The 24959-nt window shown below is 41.5% G+C and overlaps 1 protein-coding gene across 1 annotated transcript; it reads left to right on the forward strand.

Moving 5' to 3' along the window:
* Positions 1-14495: 14495 nt before the first annotated feature.
* Positions 14496-24704, forward strand: ASB9 (ankyrin repeat and SOCS box containing 9). The gene is made up of 7 exons (XM_010186258.1): positions 14496-14556; positions 14702-14841; positions 20489-20568; positions 21311-21418; positions 22323-22473; positions 22993-23127; positions 24502-24704. Exons 2-7 carry the CDS (start codon positions 14748-14750, stop codon positions 24702-24704), a joined length of 771 nt encoding a protein of 256 aa, XP_010184560.1. The 5' UTR covers positions 14496-14556; positions 14702-14747.
* Positions 24705-24959: the final 255 nt, after the last annotated feature.

The raw sequence follows: 24959 nt of genomic DNA on the forward strand, positions 1-24959 counted from the left end.
ACCTTGTACAGTACAGTATATCATGAATCTCAGAGATTTGAACTCTAAATTCTCAAGAGCCTCTGAAAATCAAATACCATCAAGAAAGAAATGTCTATATCAGTCTTATGTTAGCAGATCCCTCTCAGTCTTGTCTTTACCGCCTGCTCACCTGCTCTGTTTATAAGGTGGCAGTCAGAATACCATCCACTGTCTAAATAGAGAGACAGAGCCACAGCTGCGTGAGTTGTCAGATGTGCATTGCAATCAAGGAGCTATGGCAATTTATGGGATCTATTTCAGAATGTGTAATATTGAATTGATTTCCTACTGTGGTCATCAATGAAAGCAGTATTTCACTTGCATAAGATTTTAAATTGAAAAAATGTATCTTCATTAAGGAAATGCAAAGTCTATTCAGCCTCTCAGAGAAGTTTATGTTAAGCAGCAGCAGAAGATGCCCTATATTTATTGCTGATATTAGCCTCCCATCAGAAAATCACTTCACCTTTGCTTCCTCCTGGAGACATCATTCTTCCTGAAATTCTGTATATCAGAGAGTCTGGAGGGAACAAAGCCTTAATAAATCAGAGTAGAAGCTCAGAAGTCCTGATGTTAAGAAATTTCATTAGAAACTTTACCTAGACTTTCTTGCTCTTATCTCAAAAGATAAAGGTACCCATTTAATTTTCATTGACTGTGTTGTAACAATGCACAGAAATATTACTGAGGAAATAACTGGAGGAGGTATTTCATTTTTTTTGCAAATATACTGTCTCATGTGCAGGTATGGAATGACTGGGACAATTTCCTAGGAGAATACTGAATCTTGTTGGTAATTTTTCAGAATGAGTTTGAAAAACATTGTCAGATGTGGATACAGCAGCTTTTCCCCAAGCAGGAGAACGGCTACTTAATCTCACAAGGACTCTTTCCTTCAAAACAGGTGATATCTTCTCTGTCATTTCATGATCATTGACAGAAATAAGTTATTAGGATAAATATGGTTTTCCTGGGAAACAGACATTTTTCTGTGCTGCAATGTCCATTACTACACCACATCTGTAAGACTTTATTTACCCCTTACAACTGCCAGTACTATCATCTTCAGTGATATCCTGCTGCATATCTCAACATGACTAACTACAAAATCCCCTGCCTATTGGAAAAGTTTTTCTGAAGCACAAACACTTACTGATTCTGAGTACAGACACTGACTTGCAGTGTAAAGTGAGAGCTTGGGCTATAGATGCTTGGTAGCCATAAAGTCCTAGGTAATGGTTGTATTTTGTAGGAGTGGCTTAAATAGGTTGCTGCTGTACAGCATAAAACCAAAATACTTCCTTTTATCATTCTCAATCTGGTGGGCCACGTTTCAGTTTTCTTATCCATCTATTATGAGAGATCAAGTGTAGACTCAGAAATGCCAGTGATGAGGACTTCATAGATCTCAGCCTAATCAAATGTTGACTTCAAGCCATCGTTAATTACTCAGTATATCTCTACCATTGGTCATGATTCAAAGCAAAACAAAACTAAATGGGCTTTGAATCAGCCCACTCTTTATCTTTATTCTAAAATAAGAAGTTTTATATCTATGTTCTTTCTACTAGGTACATTCTCATGCCTCATAATATCCTTGTTCCTGATCATAGGCATGTCTTTCCAGATCATCTCTCAGGATTCACTTGTTGTCCTCCTCTGTCACTAAGAAAACAGTTTTTAGTTTCCTTCTTGGAAAAGCATCTTAGCAAGGGTCAGCCTGTCTCCTTGTTGTCTCTGTTATTTTCCTTGCTCACCAGGCTGCTGTGCTGGGCCCCCCCTACTCCGAAACTGCACATCTCAGCCCTCCCTAGCCCCAGGGAAGGACACTGGTGTTCAGAGAGAATGTTCACTGCATTAATATGTAAAGACAGTTGTGCTGATGCTTTTCGTGTTCTGCCATTGTTGCTATCTCAGCACCCTGGCCCAAAACCTGGTTTCCCAGATTTCCTTGTAGCTTAAGAGTACTTTTTCCCAGAGTCTTATCTGCAAGCAGTCTGGCTAATGGGCCATCTCTTTAAGGACATAGAATAATGAAAACAAATAGACCAACTATTTTGAAAGGTTTTAATGAAAAATGTTCCTCACAGTTGGTAAGAAAAGAAAAGTTACATTCTAATTTGGCCCCTAAAAGATCCCTGTTTTTGTCTCCTGACCAACTTGTTGGGTTCAAGCTGACCTCTGTCTTCTGCAGCACAAGTCTGCTATTGACATTTAGCAACCTTCCATCCTCTCTAGGACTCAACATTTCATAGCTGGTGTACCAGTTCCTAATTTTCTGTTTGTCCAGTTGAATCTTCTATTCACAGAGTGACATTAAAAAGGAGGGGAAAAGCTAAGCTGCCGAAACTTGTGGTCACCCTGTAGGAGCTGAAATTCACCATGTTTGTCTTGAGGTGCCAACATGCCACCTTCCTGAGCAGACACAAAGACTATCCATCCGTCCATCTACCTGTGTGCTCCCTCTTCTTGTGATGAGACATGCCCGTGCCACTTTGGATAGTGAGACCCTGAGCTCATCTCCTACAACTCTGTCTTTCGCCATGGAACTTGAACCTGGTCAACATCTGCCTCATGGCATTTAGACTTCTTCTTGCCACCCATGCTAGAAATTGGCGTTGTGCTACCCCTGTGCAAACCCTTGTGAAGGGGGTCGGTGTCCCCTCTGTCCCATTCTCTGTCCTCCACTTGCTGTCTGCTCTGCAGGGCAGAAGGTGCAGGGGCTGCCTGATACCCTTCTGTCCCAAATCTGACCTCTGTTTCCTGCAGTACAACTCTGCTAGTGGCATTTGACAACCCTCTAGTCCTTATTGGATCAAAAATACTGGCAGTGCATTCTAGCACCGTGGTAGGGCAAGCCTGATAATAATGAAAATTAAACACATTCACTGACTCTTAATTGAAAAATCTGTCAGACTTACATGGTGTATTGATAATTCATGATGCCTTTGAGTATTTTTTCAGAAATTAACTTTTTCACACACCAATTGCTCCTCACTGTGTTTTTTTTTTTAAATTTTCTGTGAGAGATGTACAATATGTTGTCAGATACAGTTTATTCTACACAGACCTTCTATCTAATTTGATTTCTGTTTCTTGAAAATTCCTTTATTCTTAAATTTTACACCATTTGTAGAAACTCATGATGGACACTGCAAGCAAACAGAAAGCTATGTAAGGTTTGAAATTGAAAAATCTTCAATAAAAGGTACCAAGAATTGCAGAAGACAGCATAATTTGCATATTCAGTTGAGAATAACATCTGGAAGGGGGGAGAGAGATGAATCAGCAGAGCACGTCATTCTAGCATTTTCATTAACAAGTCAGCCAAAGCAACACATTAGTCCACAAACCATTTTAACTAATGTATATACTTACTAGCAATGGATAAACTTTCACTTGTGAAAGATTTTGAACTTATTTTTCAGTGAATTAAACTTATATATAAAGAACTTTCATTTGCAGCAATCAGAACAAAACTACTGTAAATGCCAAAATCCAGCATCAAAATCAATATAGCAATTTTTGTCATTGTGCTTCTAGTCTGTGGTATTACCTTCTACAAGTTTGTGTTACCAGAATCACAAACACTAACTTGGCTCACTTTCATTTAAGTGCAAAACTGAGATCTGAGAAAGAAAATTATGTTCCAGCTATGTAAAAAAATAAAGTGATTTCAGTATTTATGGTATCAAGGTATTTAATGCTTTTAGCTGCAAGATGTACCAAACTCTGTGTTGACTAGGAACAGGGTTAAAAATGAGACTCCCAAACCAGTCTTTGTGAGGAAAAGAGGGTTTGGGTTTAAACCTATGTTTTTTTTTTAAACAATCTAATGAAATAATATATAGGGCTTTCTAGTTTCATATTTCCCCCCAGATGTAGAGATTCAGTGGAAAAGATCTGAAGACAGTGGGAAAAGAAATTTCCTGGCTTTTAATAGCTTTTCAGGCCTGAAGGCTGTGGCCATTTCATCTGATCTCCTCCGTAATGCAACCCACAGGACCTCACACTAACCAAGACTGTGCTTTAGGCTACGGTTTGTTTTAACAAAATGTGGGGGTCAAGCAGGCTCTGCTGTGCAGCTGGCGTCCATGGGAGCTGCCCTGCCGCTGTTAGCACCCCAGCTGCAGTGAGGTGGTGGGATGGAGGGCTGTCTTCTCCTTTGTGTACATCTGTTCTTGCCCAGAGCCAGGAGCTGCTGTTGCCACTGCCACCAGTGAGACAGTGCTCCATGCCAGAGGGTGGTGCCTGGCCAAAGCCTGCTGAGTTAGTGCCTGCAGTTCTGGTAACACATCTTGTAAGGTGAAAAATAAGGTCAGCAATGACAAAATTTGCTATACTGACTATGTTCTGGGGTTTTTTTTTGGCATTTGGTAGATGAATTTTGCAGCATCCTGCCATATTTTTAGCTGTATGTTACCAGGGACTCACTAAGCGTATGTTTTTGTGGTGGATGGTTCATTTTCTGCCAGGTGTCCCTGCTGGCAATAGAGGTTAACATGCTGTAACAGTGTAGAAATTAGACAGGATGGGAAGGGAGGGAGATTTGGAGATTTCCGGAGAAAACTTGTTCTAACATTTATTTTCTGTTGTAGGAGTGTTTGCAAGTAAAGTTCACTTTTTTCTCTTAGGAAGAGAAGAATTAAAGGCTCCACAGACCTTATGATTTAATCATTTTGTGATGTCTGTGACATGCTTCACCAACTTCACAAACATGAATCCTAAATTATTTTTTTTTTCTGGGGTGATGAGGAACATGCATTATGCTTTCTATTTGGAGAAGGGTGATGTATGAACTTACTGGATCCCAGAGTGTTAGTTTAGAGCTAGGATGTTAACAATCTTTGTTCCCTGCACTGTTCTTGCACTAGATGCTGACTAAATACCTATTTTACCCTAGTCACGACGAACAAATGGTTATAGGTTGTGAAAACAGCCCTGTGTTTATTTGAAGGCTGGTGTAGCAATACCCCATGAGGGTGACAGTGTTTATTAACAGTGGAAACGAGGCATATTTTTTCACATTTTATGCATTAACAAAACACAGTATACCAACTAATTATGGCAACTGGGAGAGAAATATTGAGTGAAGAATATTATTAATAGTGTAAGACTGGCTGAGAACAGGGAAGATGATGAAGGGACAGAACATGCAGTGATTAAGAAGTTCAGCATTTTTCTGCATTGTCAAATATTAAATCAGGGTAGAGCTATCCCCAAACATGTTTCAAAGAACATGTCCACTTTTCAGATGGACCTTTGTGAATTGCTACATGCTTAAAGATCATCCTTAAGCTCTGTGTAAATGCTTCTGTTCCCTTTTCATGCTGTGTCCATCAAAATGTAAGCTTGAATATTTTTAAGGACACTGGCCCAGAGGCACATCCTTTGCTTATTATTTGTGTCTCATTATCCTGCAGAGAAAGGCTTGCTTTTAACTGTTTCAGAAGGTTTCAGCTGCTTGTAGCCTGAGATGTGTATAAAGATACTCTGGCTTTGTCCCAGGAGCTTTGCGCTTTTCATCACTGAGAACCTGTCAAAGACCACTCATCTCCAAATATCTCTGAATGGCTCCTAATTAATGAGTGAGACAATTTTGGTTTGCTACTTATGCTTTCAGTGTCACTATAGATTTATAACAAGGCATACACATGAAACATGGCATCCTGAATAATTACAGTGACTGAGGAACGGATTTTTGGGTTGGGGTTTTCCGAGACTTCAGTGAAATTTTTCCTCTAAAATGATGCCAGTAACACCAGCGTGTTTCCACAAGCATGTTCCCACAGGCAGTTGGTGTAGATAGGGCAAGAAATTTCACCCTGAGCCTGACACTGCTTTTTTGCTAGAAGTAAGTGCTTTCTGCCTTGTGGTAGCAAGGTACCACAGCTGCTCTGCTGGGTTGTCCAGGGGAATGGAAGCTAGTCTGACATTTGTTAAAGCCTTCGAGCGGAAATGACTCATTCTGTGCAGAAAATTTCCTTGCTTGCTATTGATCCGTCGTAAATAGATGAGAAATACCTAGGCTTTTCATGTGCGCAGCAGCTTGGGAAGAAATGTATTTTTGCCACTTACCATGAAATCACTTGTTAGTGATTTTTTTTAATGTCTCTTAGGCATAGCAATTAAAAAGGCTCATCCTTGGGGCATATTAACAGATACTTCTGTTTGCCAGTATAAATCTTTAGCAAACTCAGCTGTTGGAAGAAACAGTAAGCTGAGTGGCAAGGTTGCTCCAGATCTTCAGACACCTGCCCCAACAGTGTTATGAAGAGAGGTGATGAGGAAAAAACATCTGGGTATCACCCACTCACGTTTTCAAAATGTAAAATGATTTAGAGAACTCTTGTTTTGTGGTCTGCAGCTGCAGGCACCTTTCAGGTCTGCTCCAGAGAGGGTGGGTGCATGGGGAACTGGCCACTCTATGCAGTCTGAGAGGGTGCTCAGGCTGGGAGGACATGGGTCTGGCACTCACCACTTCCCTACCCCTCACCCCAACCCCACCACTGTCAGGACAAAGGGCTGTGTGCAGACCTTGTCCTCCTTGCCACTAGCCAAAGGGCAGCTGGGAGCCTGGGGAAGCTCTGTTATTTCTGGTCTGGGACACAAGAGACCTGGTGTGCAGCCCCAGCTTTGGATTTTCAAGACAGAAAATATGGTCAGCTCCTGATCTCAGCAGCTAATCTGTTTGACACCAGCTGTGTGGATTTCTTAGGACTGAAGATAACATTGGGAACAGCTCAGATCCTATGGGCTTGACTTAAGCTTATTCCACAAGCCCTCTTCTCCACAGCACTACATGACATCTTCCAGGAGCTGGGCAGGGAGACAAGTATTTTGTTCAGAAGAGCCTGGTAGTTTCACTCACCTTAGTAATTTGCTAATAGTCTTTGCCTAAAGAAAATAAGAACACCTGCTATGCTGGTGGGATGCTGGAGGGTACAAAACCAGACACAAGGTCCAGAAACTTTTTCTCTCTGTGCCCTTATTGCCCAAGCAGTTGACCTGGCAGTGTAGCTTTCTTCAGAACATTTTCAGAAACCAACAGAAGCCTCAGTTCAGGACAAGTGTTTAAGGGATCACAGGCTAAATTTTGTGCAAGCCCACAAATTGCATTTTGCAGTAGCGACAAGGTGTTGGTAACTTGCCCCATGAGAAAGTCCTGGGAGGCCATGGTCGTGAGAATGGCCGGAGTATGCTGGCTGTTCCCAGCACAGGCAGAACTGTGGAAAGATATGTGACATGAAGGAAATTTCTAGAGGTAAGCTCCAAAAAGGTCTGGAAAGCAGCCCATGTGGGTGGGTAGAAAAGCTTGCAATGCAGTGTGCTAGATGAGCAGTGAACACCTAACCCCAGTGAAACTGGGGAAGAGAAACATGAGAGCAGAGGAGCTGCTTAATTAAAGACTTCCCTACCTTCTATCACCCTCCAATCTGCCTTCCTGATACTCCTCAGCTGTTACTGCTGTTGCCTCCTGGTACTGTTAAACAGTGAAAAGAGAGAGCAATGAGGGGGAGATACGGAAAGTTTCTTGGTTTTGTAAGACCCACCATGGTCCTTTGGGCTTGGGATGCTGACGTGTTTGCTGGCAGTCTGCATACTGGGTAATATATCCCAAATGGGATCTACCACCATGAACACTGCTTAGCAGGGCCAACTTGGCTGACTTCTGTGGTGCTGAGCTTGATTGTGATACATTTGGGTTTGTTCCATGCTGGTCTAATCATGAGGACTGGTGAAAAACTATCAGAACCTTTTTTTTAAATGGAAATTGTTTTTCTGACAGAATTGATGTCTTTGTGGAAATTATTTTGCTTCCTTCAGAAATAGCTATTTTACACTGGAAAGTTTGAGAAACAAAAAAATTTACCAGCAAGCTAAAGAAGTCCCACTGTTTTTCAATACTAATAATGAGAAGTTAGAAAAGAGGAGGAGAGAGAAATTGAAATCTGCTCTATGCCAGAATTTGGGGTTCAGTTAAATTTGGTACTGGACAAGACTGCTTTACAGTTAGTCAAATTCTAGGTGACTGTGGTAAAAACCCATCACAGCTAAAAGCACAAGGTTGAGGTTTTTGCTGTCATTACACCTACCACCTGCTTACTTGTGTGTACATGTCACATGAGATCATTTCACCGCACTAGTAACCTGGCAATGTTGACAAACCATGATTACAACTCATGAGACAAGACAAGAAAAAATCCCAAGAAAGGCTTGGAATCACAGTAATTTGATTTAAAAAAAAATAAATCAGGGCTTGAATTCTTTTTGCATTGACTGTAGTGTACAAGTTCTAAAGCCAGCTCAGAAAGAAATGTCAAGATTTATTTTGTAGCATATAAAAATGTTTATGCAAGTGTTCACTGAGAGACATTTGGCACCAGATGGTGAAAAATAGTGTTGCTGCTCTTCTCTCTGTGAGGAGGTTGCAAGTTTCTGTGAGAATGAGAGGAAGAGGAAATGAAAGCATTGCATGCTCGAAACAGCTGTAAGAGAAGGAAAGCCTCTGGAGGAGAGGCCTGATTCGAGAAAAGACAATTAGGGATACAAGAACTGTACAACGTTATCATTTTCTCCATGGGAGAACTTTTTCACTCTCTTTCTGCTCAGAGATTTCACAGCAGCTTTCCAAAGAAAACTCAGGTACCTCTGGAAATGATGCCAGTGATTTAATACTCTTGTGGACAGGCTCTGGCAGATTTAACTGCTGTGATTTAAAACATGGCTGTCCCAGATTTTTGCCTTGCTTTTCGGGTGGAAATTACTGGCTTAGTAGATCTGCCATTTCTTAGCAGAGAATGTGCTAGTGTCTCAGGGCTCAGGTTTACAGGCTGGAGAAGAAAACTCTTTTTATGGGGTTTTGAGCTAACACAATGAGCTATGCACTGAGACATCCGCAACATCAGTTTGTGGCCAGTGCTGCCATCCCTTGTAAGGGTGTGGGTTATCTCTGCTGAAAGTGGGGAATGAGGCAGGGGGCAACAGTTTTGACCACCTCAACTAAATCTGCTGGAGCTGTTTGTCAAAATCCTCCACTCTGAGGTGTAGGTGCCCCAAAGTCAAGGCTTTGTGGTTCAGGCATTGAACAATTCTGGCTTTCTGCTAGAGTGAAGATGCTTCACCCTGATCTGTTGCATCCAGAGGTTGTGTGGTACAAGAGTGTAACAGTGCTGATGGGTGGTCAGAGTCGGGTCACTTGGCTATGAATTTAGCCACATTTTAAAGGTGGGCTTCAGCCAATTAAATGTACACACCTACATCTCTGCTCATAATTTAGGGCTCCCTTTTAGAGTTGGTGAAGGCTGACTCTAAAGGCCAAATTCATGTCCTCTCAGAGCAGACATCTAAAATAGGTGAGATTAATTGTGGTCTTAAAATGCCTATTTCTCTTCATTAACTCTAAGGGAAAGCTAGGATTCAGAATCTGTGTCTGATTCTGAAGTTAAACTGAACAAATACCATATTTTGTGTCCAATTTTCCAAACATATTCTGTAATTCTGTGGTTTGCATCCTCAGAAAACAATGCTGAGTTTGCATGCCAAGACAGATTTACAAGCAGTGTATTTTCACTGTTTGTAGCAATATTTGTGCTAATAAAAATAATGTGTTATACTTGTCCAAAATAGTACATAATAAGGAAGTATTTTCTGTGATGAATAGTTGATGTGCACAATTTAAAAACTGACTTGCAAGTGGGAGAAAAAAAATCAAGATAGTGGAACATTTCATTGAATTATTTATAAAAATTTAAATTTTGGAAGGAGAAAAAAACTGTGGTTCTGTTTATAAGTATAATATGCTCAACTTTACCATGCACTTTTATTCACCCAAGATGGTTGCATTTCTATAATGATGAAGGGATTTCTATAGCTAGCTCTGTCTATGTAGCATTTAGGGATGTAGATGCTCTTTAAATGGAAAATAGTATTGTAATGACTAAAAGCTCTGGTGTGTCTCTGTGTTGTGTAAGATGTTTCTGATCTGTATTTGAAGTTGTGTGCTCTTTTTCTTGAAATCCAGGTTGATGTTAAACCATGCTCCCCTGTTGCTGAAGAATTTTCTGCTTGCTTCCAAAAAGGATTTGCAGTGAAGAAGGTTAAACAAATCAAAGATTTCTTGCGTATTCCTGACACCCAGCCAGGCTGTCCAGACACTATAGGAATTCTCTGACTTTGGATTGTTTTATTTGGAGAGTTTCATTTAGCTTGATGATGCCATTCATATCAAAATGATGCTTAAGAAGCAAGTGGCTCTAGATGGTAAAATAGTATTACTTGCTACACCAGGCCAAAGCCAGCATACTGTCTCTGTAGGTATGTCTGAGCTACTAGCTGAAGCAAGAGCCCAAAAGACAATTAATGTCCATCAAACTCTTGACGTATGTGTTTTCTAGCTACTTTCTGCTGTAATCTGGCTGCATATCAGCATAAGGGCATCGACAGTATGACTCAGAGGAGCACGACTCTTGGTCAGCAGAGAAGGTGACTACACTTTCGGCTCTGAGAATACCCCATACTTGCAAATTAGATGAAGGAGAGCTTGGGCTCACAAAAAAGCAGTTTTTCAGGCTTGAACTTTTCCTCTGAAACTCTATAGAGCTCACTGCTCCAGGGACTCATGCTTTGTTGCCAATGTAGGTATAATCAATACAGCTTTCTTCTTGGGAGATAATAGAACATGTCTTATAATGGAGGTTTTAGGAACCTCACATGCTGATTTGCTGGCTGCCCATGCCCATTTGCTGGCTGCTAACTACAGTTAGTGGGGAAAATCCCAGCAAAGAGAAAGGAATGCAATTGTGCAATTGGGAAGAAAAGCGGTGTTCCTTTCTTTTTCACCCTGTTCTCTGTGTTGCTAATTCAGCCTTTTTACTCATTGTGTCTCTACTATAAACTCAGCAGAATTTAAAACTAGACTTCTTACAGCTGAAAAAATTTCCAATCTTGTTAGTGCATGTGACAAAAAAATTGCTGCAATGTAAGAATTGGCCAAACAGAAAGTAATTCTTTGAGGAGAAAGCATGCATGCGCTGGAGAGAGGCTGTGGTAGACACTACACAGGGCAAATGCCAAGGCTGGGGAGGCTGGACCCAGGAATCTGCATTTTCACGAACTGCAAGAAAAATATTTACAGACCTATGACTCAAAATAAGGTCTCATTCATCATGGGTGAGGACTACAAAAGCATTTTCAGAAGTGACAAAGCCTAGGAACTGCCACTGCAACAACCAGTTGAAGAGAGAGAGCATAAGCCAGTGTTTCCTTCAGTTCTTTGAAGTCAGCCTGTGAATCCTAGTAGACCATTCTGTCCTTTAATAAGTGCAGAGGAAACTGCACTGTTCTCTGTGTTGGCTAGGGTGTTCACTTCTAATAGGTCCCTTAGCATGTAATTTTCCTGCTTGGAAAACTTGGTTTTAAACGAAATGGGTAGAAGATATAATTTGGTTATATATGTGTACACATACCTAGGCACACATATGCGTGCATGCATATAGACACAAATATCCATACATATATATTTGTATATATATGCATGTATATACACACATATATACACACACACAGAGAAATATAAATATATATATACACACACACAGAGTATGAAATTAATCCTCAATTTGGGCGGGGCTCTCTGCCCCACCTAAACCCTAGTGGACAAAGGGCCCTGTGCTGGCCTTCTCCTGCATTGTCCTAACCCTGAAAAGATTTATTGCAGCAGGGTTGATGGGTCAGGCAGGGCTCAGGAGAGATCCAAACATGCAGTTCCAGGAACGGCAGCATATCTTTCTGTCACTGTGTGCATAGAGTTAATAATATCTTCTCATCACTTTCCGTTTCCCTGAATTTCCCACCTAAATTTCCCAGTACATGCCTGTAGGGCCTTTAGGATGTGAAAATAGAGTAAGGTGAGTTTTTAAATAAAAGCAGTGCAGTTGTTTAAAGACTTGGAGTGTAAATTTGATATTATGAACTTTTTGTAGATTTAAACTTATTAGCTGTGCTATCTTACTTCATATTCCTCGCAAGGAGAGTCAGAGCCAGCCGAATGCCTAATTTTGGGTAGAGTTGTTGCTAAGACTATTAACACCTGAAGAAATTCTACTCTCACCAAGAAATGGGACGGCTCTGTCCCAGGTAAGGATCACTTTTCTCCAGTTTGTTAGCAGACAGGTAGGGTTTTGCAATGCAAGGCACTTCCAGGCTGGATCAACCACAGGGGGAATCATCACAGGAACTGGAAGTGCTCTGTCTAAGCAAAGACTTCAGGACCAGCCCAGGGGATGTGTTTAATTATTTGGGAATATACTATGATTCAAAGGAAAAATCATGCCTAAAGAGTGAAATTGCAGAGTGTGGTCCTGTAGCCCTGAAAGGAGACGCAGTTTTGAGGAAGAGATGTGGCAACTGGATCCTGTGCTCAGTGTGGCTTTGCCTTGGTCTTTGTCTCTCTGGTGCTGGCAGAAGACAAGTACAGTCAAACTAGGAACTCCTTTTGTGAACTCTGTGTCTATTTACTCCATGAGATACACAAGGACCAGGACACCAACAGCCCAGGATAATGTATACCTGTGAGCTACCAATCTGCTGTGGACTTCTCAGAGGTCCCCTTTCAGAAAGGATAAGTGAGGGGAGGGATGTCCACCTTCATGATGTGAGCTGCAGGCTCATCGGCTCTGATTGGTGCTCTGTGTGACCTTACCAGCCTCCAGGAAGACCAGGCTACAGCTCATCTGTCAAAGCAGAGATCTGTGTAACACAACATGACCAAAATATGTGCAACCAATACCAGACTGTTGAAACTATTACCCTACCAGTCAGCAGGTCTGCTGGTCAAAGGATCAAATTGGCTGAAGTCTCTCTGTCCATGGGTGTCTAGGGACTAAAAGGCTTCTGTCTTGTGGGCTCCTTCTTGCTATGGTTAAATTTAAAGCACTTAGATAATGCGTCTACACTTATGATGCCCATTATTGCATATTTGTGTACATATGTGGGTCCCTTTTAGTGGTAGAATTGCTGACATATTTGCTAATACTGCTAAATATATGGTTATACATGAGATGTCGCAACCTAGCCACTAAACTCAAGCAATACTAAAGGGGAAAAAATGTTCTTCCATTCCTCATTTTACATGTTAATCATCAAAACCAATGTTTATACCGCTTGCTTTATTTACACTTTTTTTTCCTCACAGTATTTTTAATGCAGAAATTTCAATGGCTAAGACACAAATGTAATTTCCAGTCAGACCAAAGAGTCAGCTTGCATCCAAAGTGGGAGGCCAAACCCCAGATCCAGGAGGTATTCAGCAGAGAGAGCCCTGGAAGAGGCAGGCTCTGTCCTCATCCATATTTCACTGACAGTTGTGTGCTGCTGTGTGCCCAGGTTGCCTTCACATATTGCCTGCTGGCAGGATTTGTAGATGACATTTGGCTTCTGTTTGTATCTTGTAACATAACTGTTTTTTTAAAAAGATGTGGGCAAAGAAACCCTAAATATGATTTCAAATCTCCTGCATGTGTTATAAATAGGAATAAAGATGAAACCCAGCTGCTTAGGCTTAGCCAGGTTAGGGTCAGAATTAGCCCAGGATTAGCAACTTGGTATCTCAAAATGCACAAATGCAAAGTCTGCTATAATAGACAAACTGGGGGAAAGATCCCTTAATTTTTATTTACATTGTTTAGGCATTTGCACAGACATTCTGCCTACTTGCACTTGTACACAAATGAGCAAATATTGAGGGACAGAAAATGATTTTGCGCTTGTAAATTATATTAATTTGGGAAAGAAAAGGCGCAAATGGAAATGATCTATGAGAACAGGATTTTTGCTAACAGACCCAGAGAAATGAAGTGGGGGTCCTTTTGAAAAACCATTGCCATTCGTTCCCTGGTATGTTCACAATGTTTGTTTCAGACCTAGAAATTGCTTAAAAATAAAAGGGCGCTGCTCAGATACAAAACCCCTGGTGTGACTCTGACTCAGTGAAATCCATTGAACCAAGGGGGAAAGGAAAAGAGCCCATTCAGCACTGCGATTTCCACGCCACGGAGGGAATGCAGGGCCTCCAGTGGGAAGCACAGCTGCCTAGACATGTGGTTTCAATATCCGTAGGGTATGCAGCGACCACTGCTGCGCAGCAGCCGTTTGGCTCTACGTTTCTTGCATACTGTCATGGGCTTGGTCGATAAGAGGGGTGGTTTTGCACAGTGTCCAGGGAGGTGTGCGGCAAAGTTGTCTGTAATCAACTTGCTCGGGAGTGGTGCAGATCTGCACACGTGCGCGCTCATATCTCAGTGGGTTTTCTTTGCAGATCCCCTGCAGGCAGTTTGCTCAACTAGTTGAACTGGCTCTTTCTGTCTTGTTTTTTTGGCAAACTAAGAATTTCCTTCCTGATAAAAACGGATGGCGGGCGCCCCGATTGGGTGCCTTGTTGGGGAGGATGTGACATCAGGCACATCTCTCACTTCGCCGGATCACTGGCTGCCTTCCAGAGCAGCCAGGGAGCTGTTTCGTTAAATCCCAACCCAGGTACTCAAGTTTCTGCACAAAGCGCTGCCGGCACCACGTCCCAGTCTGCTGCAAGGTTTGTTTGACTCGTGCACACAGTGCCTGCTTAATAAATTACTCCCACTGCCAGAGGCTCACCAGAGACGATGGAATTTGAACTTATGAGACCAGCCATGAAGTGAAAAAACAGAAATTGGGCAGACGGGGCTGAGATGGATATTGAGGAAACAAATCAAAACGCCAGCAAATCGCAAGGAGTTGGAGGCCAGGCGTCTGCAATGTCTCTATCAAACCCACTGATGAGGGGTAAGTAGTGCTCCTGTCTCACCACCAGCCTTTGTTTCTGCCAGCAGCAGCAAAGGGCAGGATCAGGCTACAGTGGCATGCTCATCCTAACATCCATTGCAGGTCCCACACAATGTCTCCATGCCCTCGCTCTTCGCAAAGGATTTTAATAAGCTATTCATATTTGATACTGAATTTTTAGTTGGGTTTTTTTTTGGTGTATCACAAGGAAGAGTGTCTGATTCTTTATTGTAGTTTGTACAAGCGGAAACAAATGCAGTACTTGAACCACAGCACACTGAAAAAGAAGTTGCAGTGTGACATGTTTGACTTAGATTAGTGCCAGCTGGAAGATCAGCACTGGCTCAGTTCCTCTTTTCTTTTCCTTCCCTTCCTCCTTCCTTTCCTCCTTTCCTTTTTTCTTTTTTCTTTTTTCTTTTTTCTTTTTTCTTTTTTCTTTTTTCTTTTTTCTTTTTTCCTTTTTCTTTTTTCTTTTTTCTTTTTTCTTTTTTCTTTTTTCTTTTTTCTTTTTTCTTTTTTCTTTTTTCTTTTTTCTTTTTTCTTTTTTCTTTTTTCCTATTTTTCTATTTTTCTATTTTCTTTTTTCTATTTTCCTATTTTTTCTTTTTCCCTTATTCTTTTTCTTTCTTTTTCTTTTTCTTTTTCTTTTTCTTTTTCTTCTTTTCCTTTTTATTTTCCTTTTTATTTTCCTTTTTTTCTTTTTCTTTTCCTTTTTATTTTCCTTTTTTTCTTTTTCTTTTTTCTTTTTCTTTTTTTTCCCTTTACTTATTTTTGTTTTCTGAAATAAGAGAGCAGACCCAAGTGTTGTTGCCCAGTTTGAGCCACCAACCCTATTGGGTTCTGCTGCAATGGCCAGGGCATGGTGGTGAGTTGTGACCAATGCCGTTATTCCAACAAATGGCCTCCTCACTCTGATCATTGCTCTGTTGTCTAGCCCAGAGCCGTTGAAAATATGACATGGTGACAGAAGACAAGTAATTTAACTTTACACAACAGTTTAGCTAGGCATGTTCCCTGTAGCTCTGTTTTTCAGCTCATGGTGAATGCAGAGAGAATGAGATAAATTAGGATAACATGAGTTTACACTGTCCTGCCTCCTTTCCTGGGCTGCTCAGGACATTTCCATTCATACCAAGCAGAAAAATAAGACCCTAAAACTACAGTGCAAAGATGATCAGTACATCTGCCAGGTTGTCTGCCTCTCATGCATGTCATGTATGTACATACTGAGGCTGGGGTGGGAGGGAAGGGACGGCGATGTTATTAATAGTGTTAATGACAGTATGATCCGAACCAGGTCTGCACTGGAGATGAGCTTCAGTAAAATGGAGGCTGGGATGAGGGGAGCCCACATGCTGCACTGCTGCACACAGATTATTTGGTGCTTTGAAAATCAGAGTTCAGTCCATTCCTCTTGTGTCTGTCTGCTCCTTACCAGAGCCAATAAACTCTGCTGGCAATGTACAGAAGGAATGTATTTGGCTCTGGTTACATATATCACAGACTTCAGGGGAAAGCCTTAGAATATGAAAAATACCATTCATAATTCTGTTATATATAATGTCAGAGGCATATATGTGTATGCAAATGTATATGCAAGAGCATACCTCTGACAAAAGGATTTCAAAGTCCCTTGCGAGCTGCACTGTATATGACCACCACAGGGGGAACCAGCCTAAGGACAGGCACGGAGTGTACAACACCCTCCACGTGGTCAGAGGCCAGAAAAAGTGACTTTAATCCACCACCAGAATAATGAGTGCTGTTCTAGAAAGGTCCTGTGAATGCCCTGTTTCCCAGGTCAGGGTTTGCATGTTTGTGTGGTTATTGCTATAAGGTTCCCTCTGTATACACCACCCTGTCAGCATTCATATGCCAGTGGTCAAATATGACCAGAGGTTTAATATAGTTGGGATTTTCAGTGGTGAAAGGGGAGCTAGGTGAGTGCCACTGAAAGCTGGTGGGTTTTGAATGTCTAGATGCTGAAGCCACTGAGGTCTGATTCAGCTTGCCTGTGGACTAAGGTATAGGTAAATTTCAAATTTGGATAAACAGTCTCGTTCCTCTGTGAAAGAACAGTTGTACATATTTTTGGCAATCAGAAATCCTTATTCCTGTGGTGATACATTCAGTGAACACAGCTGTGCCACCCACATACACCAGTCTTGCTCCTTCACAGGCACTCTGACGTGCAGTATTTCGAGGACTTTCCCCAAAGTCACTATTTCAGGATTTTACAAGTCCATGGCCAGTTAGCATTGACATTTGCTTAGGCTTTAATCAAAAGCCTGTATGAGGTATAAATATCGATGATTCGTATTACTGACAGCATGCCTTCTGTGCTGTGCAGAATGAGGGAGTGAGTCCCCTGAGGTCCACTGCAGCCTCTCTCCTTGTCCAGGGGAGAAGCACAATCTCCAGCCTGGAGCAGGCAGAAAATAGAAACTTCGTTTATTTGCCAGAACATAATGCCCTGTGTACAGGAACTGGGGAAATATGCCTTCCCTCATAGGGATCTTGCCTCCTCAGCATTGCTTCAGGGTGGAGGTGTTTGCTGCAGACAGAGCTAGGGCAGGAGAGACGGCAGCCTGGGGTAATGCTGTTCATGGCAGTAGATTTGGAAGTATGCCATGGCAGTTAGTTATCAGACACAGCCTTTAAACCCTCTTTTCCCAATGTATCCAAGGCTGGTGTGAAGATAATACAGGCCTTCGCTTCCATGTAGACAAAAGCCTTAGTTCCTCTCAGTACAGAATTTCCAGCAGGATTACAATGTGTTGGCACAAACCTTATTTTATTTTTCACTGACATTCATTTTTGATGCTTTAATTGTTGTTAAGACTTGGCAAAATTGCAAGCTAATGGCCAGTCCATAGATGTGGTCTGATCTGGATCTTTTTTAAGAGTCTTAGTAAAAAAACCTGCTTTTTCTCAACCAAGCACTAAGTGGATAAATTCTCACATGGGTGTGATGGGATGACCATGCACCTCTCTCTTTGTCACCAGAATGCTGACACAATGATACAGTAACTTGGTATTTTTGCACAAAACCCCGCCTGTATTTGTGTGACCAAAAAAAGATCAAGCCGCAGCTCAGAAAACTTGTTCTTCAATCTAGATTTTTAGAATTACTATAAACATGCCTCCCTTGCAATTCATGCAGATTGGGCAATGGCATTGGTTTCTGAATAGGAAAATGAAAGGCCTTTCACAGAGCCTGGGTACACAATCAGTGGTATCACAGACAGGATCAGCAAGAACAACAGCATGGTCAGATAAGCATCATTTGACACACATCACTTAAAGCAAAGCTATTATAGTCAATTAATAATACTGTGCTTCAATAATTGTAGCATAGTTTGGCTATCCTTATGAGACCAGAATCATGGCTTCTAGAAATGGCTGTCCATTTGCTAAAGCCAAACTTGCTGGAATTACGTGTTTGTTGTGGGACATAGCCCATGGAACATAGAAGGAGGCAGGCACAGCTCAAATGAGGCCAATAACAAAGAATACAATTTTCTTTAAAAACTCATTGACTTACATTACTCAGTGTTGTCCAGCTGACAAGAACTATAAATCTCTAGCTGACTTTTTGCTGCCACTATGTCAGTAAAAGTCACACCCCTACCTACCATAGATATGCAGGCAAACTTCTGTGTGTGATAGACAACACATTTCAGATACTACCATCTTCAGGTCAGATTTACCCAGTGCAGAATTTTTCAAGCACAAAACCATTGTGCATCTCAATGTACTAGATAGTCTCTTGTTTATAGTTGATGTTCTTTATTGAGCATGCTTGAAGATGAGAGGGCAATAGTCCGACAGGCTGGGAGATGTCTGACACGGTTGGGTATCATCCTGTTCCAGCACACTGTGGTATAGCTAGAAGGGGCAGGATATTGGTTGTGAGGGGTTCAGCTCTTCCATGCATATTCATACGTCAGACAAGGTCTGTGGATCTTGCACAAGGACTGACATCATCAGCTAATCTATAAAAATATTTTACAGAATTATAGTGACACATGAAGTTTCATTGCTGAAGGAAGACTTATTATTGTTAAGTATCCTATTCCACGCACATGACCTAGTATAGTCCCTGAAAACCTCATCAACTTATCCAATTGGTCATTGGGGTTTACTCTGTATTTAGCAGAATGAGAGTGGGTTATCTCCAGAGAGCAGCAAAATGTTTCCAAAAGAAGCTGGATGGAAAGCCCTCTGGAAATACTTCTCTTCCTTCCCAGGGGGAATCTGGACTATTGACACAGACCAGACACTGGGTTTTGAGGCAATGAATACTGAAGGAGGTAAATGTCTCCCAGAGGGATTATTGCTGACAACTGGCTCTGAGCCATAAAATCTGTGATACTGAAGATCCTTTCCTAGTAATATTTGTATGGTTCTCAGCACTAAGCTAGTTTGTTTCGCTATATTAAAATAAAGAACAGATGCAGCAACTTAAGAAGAGAAACATAAAAATCATTAGCAGTAAGTATTTCCTCAGACCTTTATGTTACGCAGCATAACTGAGGAAAGATAGTCATGTCTTGTAAAATGCATCAAATAATGTTTGTGCCTGGCAAAAAGATCTTTCAGAAAAGCTCTCTACAAGACTTGACAGATTCGATACCAAATTTAACCCTAAGTATTCCCCCGTATAACACTTTGATCCAGATGAAGCTATGCTGACTCATTTCCAGTAATTATTTTTGGCATGTGGTATTTTCCTGAACATCAGGCTTTATATACCAAGATTACTCGGGAACACTAGTTAAAATTCAGTTTCTGGCACGGACCTTTCGTGCCTCCTGATCCATCTGGCAAGGTGACCTGAAGTCAATTTTTTACATAAGACCTTATAAGAGCAAATATGAATCAGTTTACTTTATATGGAAAATTAAAGTATCAGTGCATTTATTGCAGAAGTAAGAACAGTTTCTCTGTGGCCTATTTCACTACTCACAGGCTGGGCCTGCATCTTCACTGCCATGCAGTTTCTGTCCCGTCACTTCAGCTGTCCCTGTAGGCTGAGGCAGACCCTTCCTTTGTGCTTCCCTCCATACATGCTGTCCTCACGTTGGGGTTTCAAGAACACAGAGAATACAGCTGTTACTTAAAATGCACCGCTGCACAGGCTAACACCAAACACTGAAAATTGAGAGGTAAAGTCAACAAGTCACACAGCTTATCTACCTGTACTTTGGTACCTTCTCTCATTAGGCATTGTTTACTCTAGCCCATCTCTGAGCAGGGGTAAATGACTGAGCAGCTGTACCCTCTTCAAAACATAGTCCTTCTGACCATATCGTAAAGTGCAATGAGCTTGTGAAAACAAAGGCACTGGAAATAATTTACAGGAAAGGACAAGCTCAGACAAAGCATGGTGATGTTCTGCAAATCCCTCTCATCTTCTGAAGGGGAACGCTCAGCTGCTCAGCACCAACATGGGATGAGTTAAAAACATAGCCAGAGGGAAGCCATCCTCTCCTCTCACTCCCTCCTGGCAGCTGCTCCAAGGAAAGTTTGGCAGCTCATCTGATACATAAGAGAGGTTTACTGGGGTCACCCAGATGAAGTAAAAAACACTGATGAAACAGTCCATGGAGTTGTTACCCTTTCCCCTGTCTTTATCTTTATACAGACTTTGTTTCAGACTGGTCTCCTTTACACGATGCTTCTATCCATGGTCGTCTGCTTGCTCTGAAGAAACTCATCAAACAGGTACCCCTCTGCAGGGCTTATATGATCTCTACTGGGTTTGTTCGGTTGTTGAATGCAGTCTATTGCTTTACTGTGAAACTTCAAGGGTGGGGAAATCATGTTGACCAGAATGCAGTGAAATCTGCATGTAACACCTTTTGTTTTCTACAACCGGTTTGTCATCTAATGCAAGCTCTGTGCATTAAACTGATGATATATCAAAATATCCTGGGTCATATTTTAGTTTTGGTGCAGGTAATGGGATTCTGGTCTCAGGGATCTCCAGGTGGCTGCAGGTCCTCCACCTGTGAGCAGTGTTTGGTGCCCCAGCTTGGGGGGACAGCTCAAGATCCAGGCAAGGCTCTAGTTGAGGCTTCAATTCAGCCACCCACACATCTGTTTCTGAAATTCCTGAGGGTACCTGAGGCCCCATGTTATTCATAGCGTAGTAGAAATAAAATTATGTTGAGTTCCTAAAAGGACATCTATATTGTACCATCTTGACAGTCCACTGCCTACAGCTTTCTGTGCTGATCAGCAGTGTGTAGAAGGCATGACCTCTGGTACGCTGTGCCAGTATCCACTCCAGCCAAAGCATCACAGCCTCTTTCTCTGCTTACCTACTGAGATGAGCAACTCCAGGCAGTTGAGGAATGTGTGGTTACATAAAGATTTAGGGGTCATAATAGAAAAGGTTGGGGTTTTTTGTTTGTATGGGGGTTTTGGTAGTTGGTTGGAATTAAATTTTCTATGCATTCACCAGGGGAGTGATGTGAACCTTGTCACAGCAGACCAGGTGTCTCCTCTCCATGAAGCCTGCCTAGGTGGTCATGCTGCTTGTGCCAGTGTCCTATTAAAACATGGTGCTCAGGTGAGTGCATGGCAGACAGACCATTGTCTCCAGTGTTGTAGTACATTGTATCATCACATTTTAATACTAATTGATGTACTATTTCACAGCAGCGTATCACTGTGACATGCACTTTGTAGTTAACTCTGTTTAAAGTACGTATGTTATGAAATGCATTTCCTAAAAAGCAATCAGTAAAAGCACAGATATAAACAGTTATTATTGTTCTTGAGATGAAGGTGCAATGTTCTCATCACTTACTGAAAGATGAGGGCAAGATCCTCTTGCAAAGGGTTTTTGTAATCCTGCAGCAGTTAAGGGTGCATTTTATTTTCTGACTCTAATCCTGTTGGTGTCAATATGCAGAGGCGTAGGATTGTTAGGATCAACTGACAACAAATTGGGAAGAAAATGGAAACAACATGCAAGTACAATGCTGAAATGGGCATGTCTCATGGCCTCTACTTTTCGAGCTAATGTTGAAATTAGAGAATGAGAAAATTAACTCACTATGTATATATTACCTTTCAGTTTAATTTTTTTTAAAAGAGGGAGCTGCACTCTTTCATTTAAGAATGGACCTTTTCACAGGGCAATGAGCAGGTGAGTTTCAGCTGAGAAAACTGAGAAATGGGCACACATTTGACTCGGTAACTTGGTAGCTCCTGAGAGACCCCAGAGCGGTAAGGTTAGACATTTGTTTGCATGAGGAGAGACTTGGGGACAATTTTAAAAAATATTTGTACTGATCTTTTAATAAAAACTTATAATCCTCAGAAGCAGCAGACATTTTTTGCAAGGAATTAAACAAAAAGTATTAAGAACTATTTTCTGGTGAGAAACTGGAAAAAATTAATCTATTCTGAAATGCTGAGAAGACAAACAAAAAGCCTGATTGTGTGTTTGGTTTTTTTTCCCCCCACAGGTGAATGGAGTTACTGTTGACTGGCACACTCCATTGTTCAGTGCATGTGTCAGTGGTAGTGTGGCTTGCTTGAATTTATTGGTGCAGCATGGAGCCAGCCTACACCCGCCCTGTGACTTGGCATCCCCCATCCATGAAGCTGCTAAGAGAGGTAACCTCATGAGCATCGGCACCCCTCTCCATGTTACAAGCAACATGTTGAAGTAGAAAAGAGAGATAAAGAAGATCATTTTCATGATCTGGGTCATGTGAAATACCTTCCTAGTTTGTCTCATCATGAGTGGTTCAGTTCCTCCCATTTTGGTGCTTACTGAGGGCAGCTCAGATGGGCTCCTGGGGCCTCTGAGTTTGTGTAGTGACACCTGGAAGGGGTTTCATTGTCCAAGTCAGTTGCCTAAAATGTAGACATCTGAGGGAGTTGTCTGTCTATCTTCAAAAGTAGTGGAGAGAAACATAGCGTGATTCATCTCATCTTTGGTAGACATCTGAAATGAGTCAGATAAAATGTGAGAGCCTTAGCCTGTTTTGCTAACCATGGCTATGCAACTCCTGTTTTCCAGGTTTTCTCTTGACAAAACATTGAATCTTTGCCAAATTACACTGCTGCAAATGAGAATTTGCTGAAAAAATGCCTGAACTGCGAGTTGACTCTTCCTTTATTCCTTTTAAGGTCATGTGCAATGTGTTGAATTCCTTGCATTGCATGGAGTAAACATAGATCACAACATCAAGCATCTGGGTACTCCACTTTACATAGCTTGTGAGAACCAGCAAATGAACTGTGCCAAGAAGCTCCTTGAGTCAGGTAAAAAGAAAAATAAAAGATGGTGTACTTTTGTTTCCTGCAACATCTATCTTTGGATTTTCTTTGCATCAAAGATTTATAGAAGCTCCTGCTTTGGGACCTGGAGATGTTACACTCTTAATGGCAGCCCTTGGTTAACTGGGGGAGCAGGGTAACCAGGGTCTTCTTGACTCAGGAACCCAGCTTTACATCTCCCAACAAAATGATAGATGAACCTGGATTTTATACAGCTAGTGGTACCTGGAACAAACACCATCCTTTCCAGTGTCTGTGCCTGTGGTGCTGCGGTTATTTGAAGTGGATAGGAGAAAAATTTCCTTTTCTTCTTTTCCTCCCTCTTTACTGAAAACAGTCAACTCAATCATTTTTACCTAGTATTTCTACAAAATCATTCCCACTGAGTTCGTAACAACTTTGAAACATTTCCAACACAGAAAAAAACATTCAGCACTATATACTTTGCATCAAAGAAACTTAGCTATAAATCTAAGCACTTGGATTATACAAGACCATTTCTTGTTATCTACAGTAGTGCATCTCTTCCAACAAAAAAGGCCATATAATCTTATGTAGCCACACAGCTAGTACAAAAATGACAGGTCAACAAAGCTGCTTTGGAAAGAACAAGCAAACATCATGTAGATCACCCTATGCACTATTTAGCACAGTGACCTTTTTAAGAAGAAGTAAAATACAAATTAATCTAAATATTAAATGTTTGACTAATATTTTTTGTTTTCTCTCATTTCATTTTTTACTGCTTTCTATGTATGACAATGTGTACTATAAAACCATTGCAAAGCATTTTTAATTAGTCCTGCAGCTCACCCCTGTTAGAGTGTTTTAAGAGCCATTAGCCCAGGGTAATGGATGAGGGAACATTCATCAGGGGCATTTGCTTATATCCTCCTCTACCAAGGGCCTCTAGAACTTCTGCATCCTCACATTTTTCCCCCAACAAATACTTTGGTATTTGGAAACCCCACTGGCTTAACCCTCTGGTACAGAGCAGGTTGAAACCCTGCATGTATTTTAAGGGAATGAGGCACTGGTATGGGAGCAAAGGTGGGCTGTAGGTGGAACTACATCTTTGTCCTGCTTCAAGATATCCATGGACTAAGAATGAAGGTCTTCCTCATGCACCGTTCCTTTGGGTTAATTTTCTTAGTCACAACCCAACTCTTCCTCAGCCAGTACGAGTTATGGATGTGCAAACTGTAGTATGAACCCCAGCATAAGGAAATCCACCACTGGATGGATGCTACAGCATTTACGGATTATTCAGAGAAATAGCAGCTAGTGTAGGAAATAGAAGTAGGATACTGTATAGTTGTTATTCGTTGTCATTATTCTTTGTCATCTCTTGGTTGTCAGGAGCAAATGTGAACAGTGGCAAGGGCCTGGACTCCCCTCTGCACGTGGCTGCCAGGAATTGCAATGCAGAGCTGGTGTCGCTGCTGATTGACTTCGGAGCAGACATTTGGGTGAAGAATGCCGAAAGCAAGAGGCCAATGGAGCTGGTCCCACCTGGCAGCCCTGTGGGCCGACTCTTCCTGCAGAAAGAAGGTGCCCCTTAGTGCTTGTTTTATTCATTCACTCAGGATTCATTAGGGAAAAACCACACAAATGGCTACAAAAGGCTATGCTATTCCATGATACAAGTGTTACAAAACTGAGATAATTAAGCCTACCTCTGTTTGCTGACATATGGACACTATGTTTCATGGTGTCAGAATATAGTGGTGCACTAATAGGCATAATGGTAACAACAATAGCCCCATCTTTCAGCCTTTGCTTGGGGAAGCAATCATATTGAGCCTGCAATATAATGC

This window comes from Mesitornis unicolor, unplaced genomic scaffold (assembly GCF_000695765.1).
Source record: "Mesitornis unicolor isolate BGI_N332 unplaced genomic scaffold, ASM69576v1 scaffold24570, whole genome shotgun sequence".
Classification (NCBI taxonomy): domain Eukaryota; kingdom Metazoa; phylum Chordata; class Aves; order Mesitornithiformes; family Mesitornithidae; genus Mesitornis; species Mesitornis unicolor.